This window comes from Capra hircus, chromosome 9 (genome assembly GCF_001704415.2).
Source record: "Capra hircus breed San Clemente chromosome 9, ASM170441v1, whole genome shotgun sequence".
Taxonomy (NCBI): domain Eukaryota; kingdom Metazoa; phylum Chordata; class Mammalia; order Artiodactyla; family Bovidae; genus Capra; species Capra hircus.
The window spans coordinates 69,118,641-69,136,150 of NC_030816.1; the positions used below are offsets into that span (position 1 = coordinate 69,118,641).

A 17,510-nucleotide genomic window follows, 5' to 3' on the forward strand; every position below is an offset into this window, starting at 1 on the left:
GGAAAGGAGAGCCCCGCTGAAGGGGTGTTGGGTTCATAGAAATTACTGAAGATGAAAACTCTGGGGTTTTAGTGGTTAAATTCTGATATGCACATCAGGTCTTCATCCATCTGATGTTCTGGGGCTTCATTTCATTTAAATGAGGATACAGAAGCTACCTAATAGGAAAACAATGAGAGACTAAATTAGCTTACCAGTTTATTCTGTTTTCTTGAATTGCTTTTCCCCTAATTACATTTAATCTGATTCCAATTTCTTTTTCAATACAAAGTTTACACATTTGGAGAAGGTTGCTTGTAACTGCCTCTGCCTCCTCGCTCCTCTTTGTTTTCTCGGTGCCCATGTATACATCGGTAAAAATTGGTGGCACCAACACGTTCTCACTTGCATTGTGTTCTTTTCAGACTCTAAGTTCCTTAAGTTTGGATCATGGGCTTATTAACTGCTGTCCTCTCTTGTTGCCTGGCATATTTCTTTATAGATTTGTGCTCGTGCTAAGTCGCTCAGTCACGTCCGCTCTTTGCAACCCCATGGACTGTAGCCCACCAGGCTTCTCTGTCCATGAAATTTTTTCCGGGCAAGAATATTGGAAAGGATTGCCATTTCCTCCTCCTGGAGATCTTCTCAACCGAGGGTTTGAACCCGCGTCTCCTGTAGCTCCTGCATTGGAGGCGGATTCTTTACCACTGAGCCATGAGGGAAGCCCTTCTTTGTAGACTATGTGAATGTAATATGTGTCTTGAAATTTTAATGTTGGTGGAAATGTTTGTTGGAAAATTCTGTTGTACATTCCCATGGCGCCTTGGGATGGCAGAGAAGTTGAATCTTTTCTTATGGGCATGGACAGTCCTTGTACCCTCCATTTATTTTTGACTTGAGGTAGCTGAGTCTCTATCCCCTTAAATTAAGCACCTAGGAGCATACAATATAATTTCAATTGTATAATTTAAAATATAATTTCAATTGTATTTTTTGAAATTACTCCGTATCTTCCTCTTATTACAGCTGATCTTGGTGTATGGCTTTTAAGCCCAAGCTTCATTTTACACATGTTTTTCTGGGAGGGGGATTAGGGTCTTTCTGCCTATGTCTTAGAATAGAAAATGCATAAGCTTTGTGACATGGAAAACTGTTAGGTTGATAGCCAAGCCTGAGTCAGCAACATAGCCAGCTTCTGTTGTATGAAGAAGGATGTGGTTACCAGGTACCTCTCCTAACAACAGCAAAGCATGTTTTTCCCTCTAACTTTCATGATATAAAATATTTTTGCAGAAGTAGTTACCCTCATCTGCCATTCTCAGTCCTGACAGTGCCAGCCTGCCAAGCTGGGCAAACACTTCCCTAGGACCTTGGCAATTATAGCTCCTTCTACCTGGATCGCATGCAGTCTAACATGGTAACCCTTGCCACGTGTCACCATTTCTGTTTGATTTAAATCAATTACAATTAAATACAATGTAAAATTCAGTTCCTCCACTATACCAGTCTTATTTCAAGGGCATACCAAATAGCCATACACAACTAGTGTTGCCTTATTGGCCTGCATAGTTTTAGAACATTTCCATCATTGTAGAAAGTTTTGTTGGGCAGAGCTATTCTAAAGCTAACACCTTGAAAGATCTTGCAGTTTTCATTCTGCCCTCTGGGGACACCAATCATTATGTTGAAGAAGCATGGTCCAGCCTATTGGGCAGGTAGAGATCACATAGAGGGAAACCATGGTCTTCCAGCCAACAGCCAGCAGTAATTCCAGACATGTGAGTGAGACCATCTTGGACTTCCAATCCCATTCAAGCCCCAGATGATTACAGCCTCACGAGCAATCCTGTATGACAGCAGCAGAAGAGCTGGTCAAATTAGCAATCCATAGACTCATGACAAATAAGTTGTCCTTGTTTTAAGTCAGTCCATTTAGATGAATTTGATATGATAGTAATAACAGGTGCTACTTTCAACCTAATGAATGCATCAGTTTTGGAACTGTTACCCTAGGCATTTACCTCATGAATTAGGATGTGGAAAAAATAAGCAAGATGAAGTAAGCTTACATCACTTCTTTCAGTGAGATAAGTTCTTTGGTTAGAGAGAGAAAAGGATATTTGTTATTAATAAAACAGTGATCAACAGCAAAGTGAAATACAACTTAATCACTGAGTTACTAGATTATCTAGCTACTTACTAAATGATAAGAGAAAATTAACTTTGCATCCAAAATTATTTACCAGTAATTTTCAAAGTAGATCGTTCAAATAATCCAGAGCTAACTGGAATCCAGTAATTATTCCGTTTTAGGATAGCCAGAGTCTGGGGACTCTGGTGTATTTTACTTTGTCAGAATTTAAAATTTAATTCTGAAATTATACCTTCTTTTATTCATTGTTCCCCAAGCATTTATTGGGGAAATAAATGGATATATATATATATATATATATATATATATAAAAGATATATGTGAATTGAAAGTTACTCAGTCATGTCTGACTCTTTGCGACCCCATGGACTATGCAGTCTATGGAATTTTCCAGGCCAGAATACTGGAGTGGGTAGCCTTTCCCTTCTCCAGAGGATCTTCCAAACCCAGGGATCAAACCCAGGTCTGCTGCATTGCAGGCGGATTCTTTACCAGCTGAGCCACAAGGAAAGCCCAATAATATATTAAGTATGCTATTTACCCCATTAAATTTTAATAAAGTGTTTTATCTATATAATATATAGGAGATATATATATATATATACACATATATATATATATATATATGTATGTATATATATAGGCTTCCCTGATTGCTCAGCCAGTAAAGAACCCACCTGCAATGCAGGAGACCCCGGTTGGATTCCTGGATTGGAGAGTTCCCCTGGAGAAGGGATAGGCTACCCACTCCAGTATTCTTGGGCTTCCCTGGTGGCTCAGATGGTAAATAATCTGCCTGCAATACAGGAGACCTGGGTTTGATCCCTGGGTTGAGAAGATTCCCTGAAGGAGGACATGGCAACCCACTCTAGTATTCTTGCCTGGGGAATTCCCATAGACAGAGTAGCATGGTGGGATATGGGGTCACAAAGAGTCGGACATGACTGAGCAACTAAGCGTGCGCGTGCACACACACACATATATACATACATATATCCAGACAGGCACTGAGAATTTTGAATAATTAAGAAGTGGGCCTCACCTGGAAGAACCAACAGTATAACGGAGGGGAGAGATGCATGGTTACAGTATATGAGGATGAGCTGTCCCTGGAAATGCTGAGGTGGGAGCATACTTAACATACAGGATAAGCAATTACCTTGCAGATGGGTGGGAATGGAGGTTCATAAAGAGACTACCTAGGGGACGTTTTTGGGGAAAATAACAGAATTATTTTATTTTAATAACTTTATTGAGACATTATTCACATAGCATTAAAATTCACTCTTTTAAAGTGAGCAATTTAAGTTGTTGTTTTTCGGTTGGTAAGTCATTTCTGACCCTTTGCGACCCCATGGACTTCAGCATGCTAGGCTTCCCTGTCCTTCACTGTCTCCCAGAGTTTGCTCAAACTCATGTCTATTGAGTTGGTGATGTCATACAACTGTCTCATTCTCTGTCATACCCGTCTCCTCCTGCCCTTAATCTTTCCCAGCATTAGGGTCTTTTCTAATGAGTTATCAGTCTTTCCAGTGAGTATTCAGGGTTGATTTCCTTTAGGATTCACTGGCTTGATCTCCTTGTTGTCCAAGGAATTCTCGAGTCTTCTCCAGCACCACAGATGGAGAGCATCAGTTTTTCGATGCTCAGACTTCTTTTTGGTCCAGCTCTCACTTCTGTATATGACTACTGGAAAGACCATACCTTTGACTATACGGACCATTGTCAGCAAGGTGATGTCTCTGCTCTTTGATACCCTGTCTGGGTTTGTCATAATTTTTCTTCCAAGGAGCAGGCATCTTTTAGTTTCATGGCTGCAGTCACCATTCGCAGTGATTTTGGAGCCCCCCAAAATAGAATCTGCCACTATTTCTGTTTTATCCCCATCTATTTGCCATGAAGTGATAGGACCAGATAGTCAGTGGCTGTTAGTATATTCAGAGTTGTACAGTCATCATCACTATCTAGTTTTAGAACATTTTTGTTACCCCCTGCCCCAAGAAACCTGATGCCCATGAGCAGTTAACTCACCCATTCTTCCCTCAACCTTGAAGTCCTAAGCTGCCACCAATCTACTCTCTCTATATATATATACACTTAGCTATTGGGGCATTTCATAGTAATGGGCTTTTGTGTCTGTCTTTTTTCACTTCGTGTAATGTTTTCAAGACTCATCTGTGTTGTAACATGTATCACTATTTCATTTCTGTTGCCCAATGAGATGTTACTATAGGGATATACAGCATTTTGTTTATCTATTCACCAGTTGATGGATGTTTTGGTTGTGACCACATTTTTTCTAATATGAATAACATTGCTATGAATGTTCATGTGTGAGTTTTTATGGGCACATATGCTTTCAGTTCTCTTAGGTATATACCTAGGAGTGGTTTTACTGGATCATATGGTAACTGTGTTTAATATTTTTAGGGATTTCCAAATTGTTTTTCAAAGTCGATGCGCTATTTTAAGCATTCCAGCGTTGGTTTATGAAGGTTCCAACTTCTTCACATCCTTGCTAATACTTGTTACTGCCTGAGAACAGAATTGTTTTGAATGAAAATATAAAGTCATTAAAATAAAAGAAATTCCAATTAGATAGTGTTATGCTCATTTAAGATAGTTCATATATATCATGTGATATTAGAACCTAAAGCTGAATGCCACTTTGTAGCTCTGTGTACAAAACAACTCTGTTGGAGTCTAATTATCTTATTAATGTGCACCAGGTGGTGAGGAAATGCTGGTTTTCTTTTATGTCTAATTGAGAGGTAAAGGGTGGTAGAATGATTATATGTATAGTGCTGTTGAAAGTTAAACTCATTTCTGACATGCAATTAAATATAATTGGAATAGAACAAATTGAATAACAAAATTATATTTGCAAAATAGAGTATGAAAAGATATTGAATGTATGCTGTTCCCTAGGATATTTGAGTGGTGAGTTGGCATTAGAGCTTGAACCCCATATTTTTATGTACTCGGCATGGTTCCCAGCTGCCCACACTTGCCTCCTCTACTTCCCTTCCTTGGTGCATCCAAGGAGTTCAGGAGACATTCCCTGCCAACACCCTGTGCCTGGGAAATCCCATGGACAGAGGAGCCTGACAGGCTACAGTCTGTGGGGTTGCAAAAGAGTCGAAAAGGGCTTAGCTACTAAACAACAACAACAAATTATGGGTTGGTATTTTTGTTGATGTTGTTGTGTACTTTTATTCCTTTAATTTGAAATTTTTATCAAAGTAATAATCGTATACAATTTATAAGTCAAATAATATTTACGATGCTTATCACAAAAAACCAACACTCTCAACTCCATTTCTCTCTACTCCTTGCCTGCTCTTCTTGCACCTCCCCACCTGTGATGGTCTCTTTCAACTTCATTACCAGTGTTTTTCTGGTGCTCAGGTTCAGGTTTTTTAAACATAAGATTATTCTGATATTTCTGATGCTGCTGCTGCTGCTGCTGCTAAGTCGCTTCAGTTGTGTCTGACTCTGTGTGACCCCATAGATAGCAGCCCACCAGACTCCTCTGTCTCTGGGATTCTCCAGGCAAGAATACTGGAGTGGGTTGCCATTTCCTTCTCCTTCTAGATATTTAGAATTTTTGGTTTTTATTTACCGTGGATGGTGAGGATATCGCCTCCAAATACCCTGTCATCCCAGTATATCAAATGCTGTTAAAAGTACTTAGGTTCAGAGGATTTGGTTGATTATAACATACAGTTTCGGAGAAGGCAATGGCACCCCACTCCAGTACTCTTGCCTGGAAAATCCCATGGACGGAGGAGCCTGGTAGGCTGCAGTCCATGGGGTCTTGAAGAGTCGGACATGACTGAGTGACTTCACTTTCACTTTTCACTCTCATACATTGGAGAAGGAAATGGCAACCCACTCCAGTGTTCTTGCTTGGAGAATCCCAGGGACGGGGGAGCCTGGTGGGCTGCCGTCTATGGGGTTGCACAGAGTCGGACACGACTGAAGCGACTTAGCAGCAGCAACAGCAACATACAATTTAGAGGGTAATATTTTAGAAAACAGAAAGTTGAGTTTTCATAATACATTGCCAAGGAACTGTATAAAAAGCAAAATATTAGGGCCAGTAGGTGTTTATGTGCATAATTTAACAGGATAACAATAATTTTGATCTAGCTACAGTATTGAAATAGCACATGAGAAAGTCTTCTTTTACTCTTCTCTTTCAGTAGACACTGGATGAGCTTTGTTGTTTTTAAACCCTAGTCAATTAGTCTTAATCACCAAACATTTATAGGAGCAGAGGTGAAAGTTCAACCCTACTGAAAACAGCCAAAGTACTATAGATAAACTGTTCTGAGACTCGTAGATTTGCATGAAAAATGTCGCAAGGGAAAAATTGTAATTGCCTCAGCATGAGAGGTAGAATATATTTTAAGATAATTGGAGATTGTCTTTTATGTGTTCTCTTTGGTTTAGTTTTGATTTTATGTACTTTAATTTGTTTCTATCTCTTAATTTTTTTTTCTTAATATATTCCAAAGGATGTAAAACACTTCTGAGGATCTCATTACTACTTGTGAAATTGCCTCTTTCTGTATCATTGGATATGATCTTTTTGGTCAGTCAGTCTCATAAGAGAAAAGTATCTTAGACCAGGCTCTTATATTTTAGCAATCTGATAACTCTAAAGTACATTTTGTGGAAGTTCAGATATACTCTAGCAATTTCCCTCAGGTGAATATTATAAATTTAGGGGATTTTGGTGGGTTTTTTCATGTTAGTTCTACAGGAATCATCTTTTTGCTTTTATTCATGTTTCATCATTCCAATGGGTAGAATTTACATTTTCATTTTTAACCTCACTTACATGCTGGTGATTAGCCATTGCCTTGACAAATATGAACAGAAGTGGTCTAATTGAAGATATTCCATGACTTGGTAAATGCATTGGGTTACAAATTCAACTTTTCCTTCTCTTTGCAAAGGCACTGAGACGTGAGTTAAAGGAGAAAGAGTATTCTGTCCTGAATGCTATAGACCAAGCTCGAGTTTTCCTGGCTGATCAGCCAATTGAGGCCCCTGAAGAACCAAGAAGAAACCTACAATCAAAAACAGGTGAGACTGGTTTCCTTAGTATGTCATAAAAATACATATGAGGAGAACAAAACACCAAAATCGAGTAGAGAATTTTTTTGCAGCATTAAGTACTCGATGGACATGAGTTTGCGTGAACTCCAGGAGTTGGTGATGGACAGGGAGTCCTGGCGTGCTGCGATTCATGGGGTCGCAAAGAGTCGGACACGACTGAGCGACGGAACTGAACTGAACTGAACTGAGGACCTGATATTTTTAAATTCCTTACAGAATATCAGGGCCTAGTATTAAAATTTTTCTTCTAAGTATTACTTTAGTCAAATATGTCATTAATAAATATCTAGATTCTTAAATTAAAAAATGAAATGACTGTATATTCAGTATCATTATTTTAAAAGGGAATTAACTGAAAAATTAATTTATTAAAAAACGTGCTATAACTACAAATAATTTCTTTAAGAAATAAATAGTTACATTTCTTACATTTAAACTATATGATAAATAATTATATATAGAAGAATGATATTTAGAATATGAGTAAACATACATTATTTAAATATCTATAATGTTTTTTAACTTTTCTTTTTCAAGACTACAAATTTAAATAAGACACTGAAGTGCCTTTCTTTTATAAGCAGACCACAGAATTTATTTAATTTAGATGCTAACAACTTATGGAGAAGGCGGTGGTACCCCACTCCAGTACTCTTGCCTGGAAAATCCCATGGACAGAGGAGCCTGGTAGGCTGCAGTCCATGGGGTCCCTAGGAGTTGGACTGAGCAACTTCACTTTCACTTTTCACTTTCATGCTTTGGAGAAGGAAATGGCAACCCACTCCAGTATTCTTGCCTAGAGAATCCCAGGGACGGGGCAGCCTGGTGGGCTGCCATCTATGGCATCGCACAGAGTTGGACACGACTAAAGTGACTTAGCAGTAGCAGCAACAACTTATATTGTTTATGTACTTTGGCTTAAAACTGAAATGGTATCTACCTTACTAGCAACTAGTAATAAATTACATAGCAGATTTAGGAGATGAACTTGGGGGCCAACATATATCTTTATTTTGATTTTTCACTTTTGGCATAAAAGCATTCTGATGCATTTAAAAAAATAAACATGCCATTCAGAATATTTTCTCATCATTCACTTTCCATAGTAAAAGCAGACCTGAACAATTTCTCATGTTGTGTCCAGAGGTGTAATTCATGAGCATTTATTACTTGTAGGGGATGTAGTGTTGGAAGATGCTTTGACTGTAGTTGGAACCAGATCAGACATTTGGAAAGTAGCCATTTTCCTTCTCAGCCTTTGTCAGGGAAGCTCTACTTCAATGGGAATAAATTTCCCATCAGGATCATACCACTTTTCTTGACCCTTTGGGGGAATGTGTGTGTGTGTGTGTGTGTGTGTGTGTGTGTGTGTGTATACATACAGAGACACACACAGTACGCTTATCGTCTCTTGCAGCTTTGCCTTACTCCTCTGTCCTGGCAGTATCACTGTTTTTCCAGTCAGCCTACCCAGGGGCCTAAATCACTGTTGAGTCTCCACCTCTCTCAGTCTGCAGATTGTTTATGATGGTTATTCTATCTTTGGAGGACTAGCCTTCTGGGTACTCTGTTATAGATGAAATTATATGTGTATCATATACACACACGGACATAATGTATGTACACGCACCATGCACACACCTACGTAGCAGGTGGTTGAGTGACTTGTATGCTGAGCACGCTTGGGTGTGGATTGGATGCTGAGCACGCTTGGGTGTGGATTAAAGTGATTAGTTAGGATAGAACCATTGGAAGCAGCAGCCCAGTGTGAGGAGCAGAGCAGCTGTGTGTCAGGGAAAGTCAGCAGAGCTCAGGGAGAGGGTCAGGGGGTGGTGGAGAGGGTGGTCAGGGACTGTGCCTGCACAGGAGGTATGAGTGAGGAGTTTGTGCGTGCTGTCTGGTGTAGATTACAGAGGCCCTGGGCAGTTGGACAGCACATTTCAGCTTAAATACAGCAAGAAGAAGGCACTATTTTGCTTGTTTTTTTAAGCTTGGAAGAAAAATAAGAAGTTCACTTGTCTTACTTTATCCAATTTAAAGTCAACCTTAAATCTGCCTGCCTCATCTCCTTGTTTCCCCAATACTTTTCAGAGAATAGAGGAAAAATTTTTATAATCAGTTACTTCATAGCAGTAGAAAAGTGTTACATCACTTGAGTTTCACTTTGCTATCAATTTTCTTTCTCAGTGGTTAGTCAGTTTAAATGGTAAAAACATACTGCTTTTTGAGCCCTTATATTGAGAATTTTTAAGGTCCATTTTCATATACTGTATTTGGGAAGCAAGAAAAAAATGTCATGTTAGTGTAACTTTATGATATATATATTTTTTACAATTAGGCATTCCCATGCTTTCTCCTTTCCTGATATTATTTTGTATAATGTTGGCTGATTTTACCTGTTGTTAAAAGTAAATGAAAGAAAATTACCCATAATAGCTTTTATACTTTGTTAGTTACTGTGATTTTTGAACCTCTGCTGTCAGAAACTGCATGTTTGAACATTAGTTATCTTTTTTGATGCTACTCAAAGTACTCAGTGTTAAAGGAAATAGAGCAGAGAGAACCTATATGATTTTGGGGGGGTTCCATTTAATGAGCATTTATTGAGTATGCTATGTGTAATGTACCAAAGAACACACCAAGGTGAATCCGTTTCTTTAGTTTTGAATAACTATTTCAGAAAATACTTCTCTCCATGATTTTTCTCTCCTGAAGCCTTTTCTCCTAGCTCCTTTTTTTCTATTATCAATTACTATCTCATAGTGTCGTGTGTATATGTGCATTTTATGATAGCTTATTGAGTTTCATTTTCTTACTGAGTAACACTGGATGAGTTGCTCTCAGGCAGCATTTAATAAATGCTGTTAAAAAAACAAGCAAACTAATTATTTCAACCAAATAATCAGTTGTTGACAAAGAATCTTATCAGGTACACTCTGCTAAAAATTTTCTTTTTTCCCCCAGTTTTATTGAGACATAATTTACATAATATTGTACAAGTTTAAGATATACAACATAATGATTTAATAATTGTATATATTGTTAAATGATCACCACATAAGACTAGGAACATCTAACATCTCATACAGTTCCAACTTTTTCCCTTGTGATGAGAACTTTTAAGATCTAGTCTCCTAACAACTTTCAAGTATATGTATATTTTAAACACTAAAAATCACTGCTAACATTAATTGCCCTATTTCAGGTCCTTAGCATCTTTTGCTAGGACTGTTGCAATACTTTCTTTATGGGTATCTCTGCATCAAGGTAGATGCTACCATGATGTATTTAAAACACAGAGCTAGCATTTGCTACCCTGGTTTAAAACCTCTAGTAGCCTCTACAATAGGCTCTGAACTCCTTTACCTGTCATGCAAAGCTGCACAGTGATTTGGCCTCAGTTTCCCTGGTGGCTCAGACAGTAAAGAATCTGCCTGCAATGCAGGGGAATCAGGTTTAATTCCTGGGTTGGGAAGATCCCCTGGAGAAGGAAATGGCAACCCACTCCAGTATTCTTGCCTGGAAAATTCCATGGACAGAAGACCCTGGCAGACTACAGTCCTTGGGGTTGCAAAGAATTGGACTCAACTGAGTAACTAACACTTTCACTTCATTTTTCTATTTAGTAGCATCTCATGCCTCTCTCTGCTCCAAACTAATGTCATTTAACACCAGCTTCTCATGATGGTCTGCAGGTAATGATTTCATTGCCCATCCTATTTTTTTTCTGCCTGTTGGTCTCTTCTGCCTGATCTCCAACTCCTTCTTCCTTTGCCTACCCAGTCCTTGGTCATTCTGTCCCACTCACTGAGGCTGTGTGTCATCCTGAACCCATTCCTGTCTAGCTCTTCTCCTTGCTCCCTGGTACCTGGTCCCCTCTCTGACTATATACTAATATCTGTGTCTGAAGCTCAGCCTTGCCCTTGCTTAGTGACCTCTCCCATTTGCTGAGAATTGGAAAGAGTGTGAGAAATTATTTGAGCAGCCAAGATAGTATTATGTTGAAAATATAGTGAAGATCATAGAAAAGCCACTCTCTCAGAGGTATTAACTCTTACTTTAGACACTGTTGTAACTTGTTTCCCTTGTTTTCCAGTGAATTATGGGTATGTAGCAAGATGGAAATGATACGGCAGGGGAAAGGGTGGCAGTGAGAAATGATGTCTGGCAGTCTGACAGCAATGAGGAGAAAGAAAATTATAAAAAGTATACATGAGAATTCTAAAATAAATTAGAGTAGTCTTTGGGGATTTTTGCAATAAAAGAAAAGCTGAAGCAATGAACTGTGGTTTGTTTATTTTTGAAGATAGAATATAAATCAGTTAAGAGAAGGCATAGGAGTTTATACTATATTTTAGTAAATTTCCTTCCAAAATGGCAACCATACAAAAATAGGGCTAAATGAATGAAATATAGCCATCTGGACCACTCAGCTTCCCAGAATTACTCATTCTGCCTATGAAAGGTTATTCAGTCAATATAATTTTTACCTGAACTAAAGTTCACAGCTTTGTCAATAGTTTCCTTCTCTTGAGTGATAGGGAACTACTTAATTTAACTTGAATTGTATCATGTCAATGTATAATATTTCCTTTTAGTGAGGTTGAATTGAAAAGACCCTGATTCTGGGAAAGATTGAGTGCAGGAGGAGAAGGGGACGACAGAGGATGAGATAGTTGGATGGTATCACTGACTCAATGGACATGAGTTTGGGTAAACTCTGGGAGTTGGTGATGGACATGGAGGCCTGGCATGCTGCAGTCCATGGGGTCACAAAGAGTTGGACATGACTGAGCAACTGAACTGAATTGTTTTTCATTTGATTTTAACGACCTGGTTTATCTGTTAAAAAGTAGGACAATGAAACAGCAAAAATTTCATCATCATTCATACTGGTCTTACTATGTGTACTCTTCAAACCACTTTTGTATTTCGCCTACTGAACTGAGCAGATTGTATAGCATGCCTGTTTTTAAAAAAATTAAGGTAAAACACAAAGGTCAAGAAAATACTGTGGTGCTGACCAAGGTCATCGGCTAACATGGAGTAGATCAAAGAACAGAACCAACCTTGTGTGTTGGTAACCTTCCTTAACCTTGGGTTTGGGGGCTTGTTTTCAACTCATCCCTTCATTCTCCTCTCCTTTCTCTTTCCCTCTGCTCATTGGCCACTGACCTCCTAGCTCTTTCTTGACTCTCAGTGTCTAGAGCCTCTTAAGCCTGCGCAAATGTTTCTTGGCTTCTTTCTTGTTCACCAACCTCCTTTGCGGTTCTCAGTCCCAGATTTGAACTCCTTTAAAAACCACACAGCTGCATAGTGAAAGTAGATGGGCAGGACAGCTGTGGAGCTTTAGCCCACTCCTGCCCCTACAGCTCTTGAGGTAGTCAGGGAATATACATACCTTCTCACCTCTCCGTTATCTAGAGTTCAGGTTAAAAGTCAAAACTGCACAGGGAATTCGAGTCATGTCTGCATCCCCCTCTCTTCCCCGCACACAGATACAGACAGATGTGTATGCAGATGCAGGCATGCACTCACACACCCACCCACACACACATATGTATTTTATGAGTTGAAGCTCTGGTAGCAATTATTAAGCAGAACAGTTAACACTTTAACAGTATAGTTCACCTCTAAAAGTGTTCAGAAAATTATACAAATGATTGTCAATGTGGGTGTGGAAAAGCTATTTTCCTCTACTCAGGTTCTGATTTTAAGACAAAAAAAGACAAAATAATTGCATTATTTTGCTCATAAATTTTCCTTTGAGTCTTCTTTAAAATTTATTCCTGTCAAGACATTACTATTACTACAACTATTATTTTACTGAAGGCTGTTTGAACATTGTTTCTTTGTCAGCCTGGTATTTCACTTAAATGATAGAAGAAAAAATAAAACATTATATAGTATATATAGTATACAGTCCATGGAATTCTCCAGGCCAGAATACTGGAGTGGGAAGCTGTTCCCTTCTCCAGGGGATCTTCCCAACGCACAGATCGAACCCAGGTCTCCCACATTGCAAGCGGACTCTTTACCTTCTGAGTCACCAGGAATTCAAGGCTAATAAAAAACTTTTCAGATAAAAAGTATGTATGGGTTAGTGTTTTTCCTCTTTGACCTTTAACAACGGTGTGTATATTTAGTAATGTTTAATATTATAACTCAGAATATGCTATTTTCTTTTAATTATTAAATGCTTCATATTATTTTAGAAAGCCAATTAGAAGTATTTTTCACCTCTGTGAAATCTCATATATTTTTGTGATATAACAAAGAAATAATAAATGACATTTTTCAGTCCACTATGTCAGTCCATTTTGTGCCAGTATTAGCAAACTTGTACAAATAAAATTTCATGACCGTTAAATGAGTGAAAAGGTGAAATTATCATAGAGTTTAGAAGTAACTCTTATATTGATTCTCAGTATAACATAAGATCACATAAAAATGGTGGCAGTAATTATTTCCTTGCATCTCATAAAATGAGACCAAGTTATACATAACCTAAGTAACGAGGCAGTAAAACTCATGGGTGTCTTTCCCCAGGGAATTTTTTGTTTTCCTAATAACCAGTTTATTAGTCAGAACCTCACTCATTGTAAGTGACAGACACCCAGCTTCCATAAGCATAGACACAGGGGGGAATTTATCAACATTAAACCCCATAACAAAATTACACTGAACACAAGGACACAGCTGATCATAGGAACCAAGCACACAGCTGGCCCTTTCTACCTCTCTCCACAAGTTTTCATTTTCTTTGCTTTCCTATGACCTTGGAGAAGGAAATGGCAACCCACTCCAGTACTCTTGCCTGGAGAATCCCCTGGAGGGAGGAGCCTGGTAGGCTACAGTCCATGGGGTCACAAAAAGTTGGACATGACTGAGCGACTTCACTCCCATGACCTTGTACCTCACAATCACATATCAGGGAGGGAAAGCCCTTCTTTAGATCTAGCACGTTTCAAGAGAGAGCAGCAACTGACTTAGCTTGAGTACCATGGAGCTTGGGGTCTGGTGGGATTGGCAGACCCCACCCCCCACCCTCCGCTTTATAAGCATCATGTCAAATGGAAGAGGAATCACTGCCCAGAAAGGAAGGAAGAAGAGAAAAACATTAGTCCACGTGAGTGTTCACCACAAACCAACATTTATCCTTGAATAAGTTATAAACCCTCCAGGCACTGTTTCCTGAAATTCTCATATCAACTCTTTGAGGTATGAGTACTTTACCACCCATTTGACAGATGAGGAAACCGAAACTTTGTGATATCTGGATGCATACTGTCACATCTGAAATACCAACTCAGGCTTGTCACATCCCATGTTGGCCCTAACCATCATAGCAAACTATCTTAGCTATATTTGTCTACTTATAAAAAATTAATACAACAGTTAAATTGCTTTTACCTTCATTCTTACTTTTCCTTTACTGAACTATTAGGCTGCTTAATAGAATGATGTACCAGTTCACTGATTTCCTAGCACCAAGGGAGAGGGTGTTTAGGCAATGTTAGACTTTGTCTTTTTAATTTTCATATAAAAACTTGAAGGATAAATAATTGCTTTCAGGTCAGTAGACCAAGGCAATAATTTAATTAGCTTCTTAAGTCCAAATTAGATTAGTAAAGTTGTCATGCATGAAAAAGCACAGAAACATATAATGTTACTTCCATTTTCAATGTTAACTACAGAGCAGCAGTGTGATCCTTCCTGTTTTAAAGTTCCGTAATGTATGGATGGTTGTACTGAATCCATTCTTCAACTTTCCTAAAATATAACAAACTAGTTGAGTAGCCCTATTGATTGGATAAAAAGTAATGAATACCATCATAGTGAAATTCAATTTAAATATATCAAATTCTTGATGAAGATTTATATGAGAACAAAGGTTAGTTTGATGGACATAGCATTTTAAATTAATTGTTTACCATCTGTTATGGTCTTTCATCACCATTATGGCTGTACATAAATCACATGTGCCTCATAAAAAAATATGGCAATAGTTTACATGTATGTATTTTATTTAAATTAACATCTGGGGTGTCACTCTCTGATTTAAACATAAAGACTAGGAGGAGACAACATTTTCAGTGTGGTGTGTTTTTTTCTTCCTGCTGTTGTTGCTGCTCATCTTGAAAGCTGGTGTCCACAAGAGTGGATTGGAGGCTTTACTATCTTTTAAAAAATGTAATCCTAGCCAAGGAGTAAATTCTCCACTTTAAACTTCTCATTTTGACAGTATGTAAACTTAGGACACGCTTAACTTCTTTAGTGAGAAGCGCTAAGCTTGAATAGAAAGCCTGGGACTTCTTTTGCAAGTTGATGGATCATTGGCTGCCATGTTCCTCAGGGAAGCAGCCTGGGGAGAGAGGGGCAGCAATGTGGGAACAAATGTAAGACTTCTAATCGAAGATTCCTGTCCTCTGATCTTAAAAGTGATTTTTTTCCAAAACAAAGAAATATCATACATAGTGAAGTCGCTCAGTCGTGTCTGACTCTTTGTGACCCCATAGACTGTAGCCTACCAGGCTTCTCCATCCATGGGATTCTCCAGGCAAGAATACTGGAGTGGGTTACCATTTCCTTCTCCAGGGGATCTTCCCGACCCAGGGATCGAACCTGGGTCTTCTGCATTGGAGGCAGACTCTTTAACCTCTGAGCCACCAGGGAAGCCCAATACATACATCTTTTTATTTCCTTGGCCAGTACTTATTGAAAGCCCACCTTGTGCCGGGTAGTGTTCTAGATGCTGGGGAGACAGCAGTGAACAAGACACATCCTTGCCTTCCTAGAACATACAGTCCCAGCTTCTCTTCTCCCTCTCTCAGGACCACTCCCCTGTTTCCAGTGACCTGTTTATAGCTGTCTAGCACTCAAAACTGACTTGAATAAGTTATAAAATTGCCATTGGTATGAGGAAATTTAGGGGATATTCCATTACAGAAAATTGCAAGCTGGGTCTCAAGTGTCTTAGCTAGATCTGTTCCAGGGCCATTCTGCTATTTCTACCTTTTTCCTTGGCGGTTAACCTTCTTAATGGTCTCTTCATTTTTCATCCTTAACCCTATGCTAGGTTTATTTGCTTGGGCCCACTTTGAGAGAAGGGTAGCACATTAAAGTATCCAGACTCTAGCTCTGCCTTCATTGATTTCTGCTCTGAAGTGCTGTTTAATACCTCTCCACCGTGTGGTCTATGTTCCTATTCTCTCCATCCACCCCACCTCCACCCCTGACTCTCATTCATAGCTTGTATTTTGGTTTTTGTAAAAGATTTTCCCTAAATCTCTTTACTGTACAGTCGTGACCTAAATGTTTCTGTTCACTGTCTTCTTTCTCTTAAGGATTTGAGAAATTCCTTGGCAGCAAGATGGATCCTTATTATGTTTATCATATACCTACTGAAAGACTTAGGCTATACATTATCAGGTTAATCTGCTCTGGGTATTGTCTTACTGTTGTCATCCTTATAATGTATTAGATGAATATAGTGAGAAATATTACAGTAATCAGATGATGGCACTTGATGGTGCACTTGTAATCTGGTTCCTAATGAATTGTTGTCACCAATCATCATGCAGAAAAGGAAATGGGCAGGGTCGTCTTCAACACTGATCATTTCAGAGAGATTAAACTGATCTTAATCATGTAATCAGAAACTTTGAGAAGAATGTATTTCCCATTATCTTAATCAGAAACATCTTCTGGTTACAAAGGAGACAGAAAAACAGAATGGGGCTAAAGAGAGAGACAGTGAAGTTTGGTCTCTAGGTATATGAGGAAGCTTTGTTTTTTTTTCCTGTGAATTCTTGTTGGCTAATCAGCTTAGTTTGCTTATGTGAAAAATCTCTAGAGATAGCTAAACCTCCCAGACGTAGTAACAAAATCATTTTAAAAAAGAAAGAAGTTAACCTTTGCTGAAGCTTTTCTGTCAGGCATGTGTCAGTAGCCTTACAGATATTAACTGAAGTTCGAAGAGGTAAGGAATATATCTATGCTACGAACACATAACTAGTTAGCATTGGATTGGCATACAAACTAATTCATCCTTGCACCAAATTGTCCACGGAGTGAAAAGGCTACTCTGGAGAATTTTTGTCCTCTACTTGTTTGTCTTAACATGTCCTCTTTATCTCTCGATGAAATATAAGAAGATTATAGATACATGCAAAAAATTAGCAAACAGTACAAATGAGATGAAATTACCATACTTTAAATAACTACATAAGCTTTATCCTTCTCTTTCACA

At 38.6% G+C, this 17,510-nt stretch overlaps 1 protein-coding gene and 1 non-coding gene across 9 annotated transcripts in view; one reads left to right on the plus strand and one right to left on the minus strand.

The window, feature by feature from the left end:
• The window catches only part of UTRN (utrophin), a 556,454-nt gene that overhangs the window by 417,980 nt on the left and 120,964 nt on the right, over window positions 1–17,510 (plus strand). For all 8 annotated transcript variants that reach the window (XM_013966586.2, XM_018053300.1, XM_018053301.1 and 5 more), the window contains one exon: window positions 7,096–7,225. In XM_013966586.2, coding sequence (XP_013822040.2) covers window positions 7,096–7,225 — 130 coding nt within the window. The remainder of the gene's footprint in view (window positions 1–7,095; window positions 7,226–17,510) is intronic.
• On the minus strand, window positions 15,863–15,934 carry TRNAW-CCA. Its single transcript has one exon. It is a non-coding gene; the product is annotated as a tRNA-Trp (tRNA).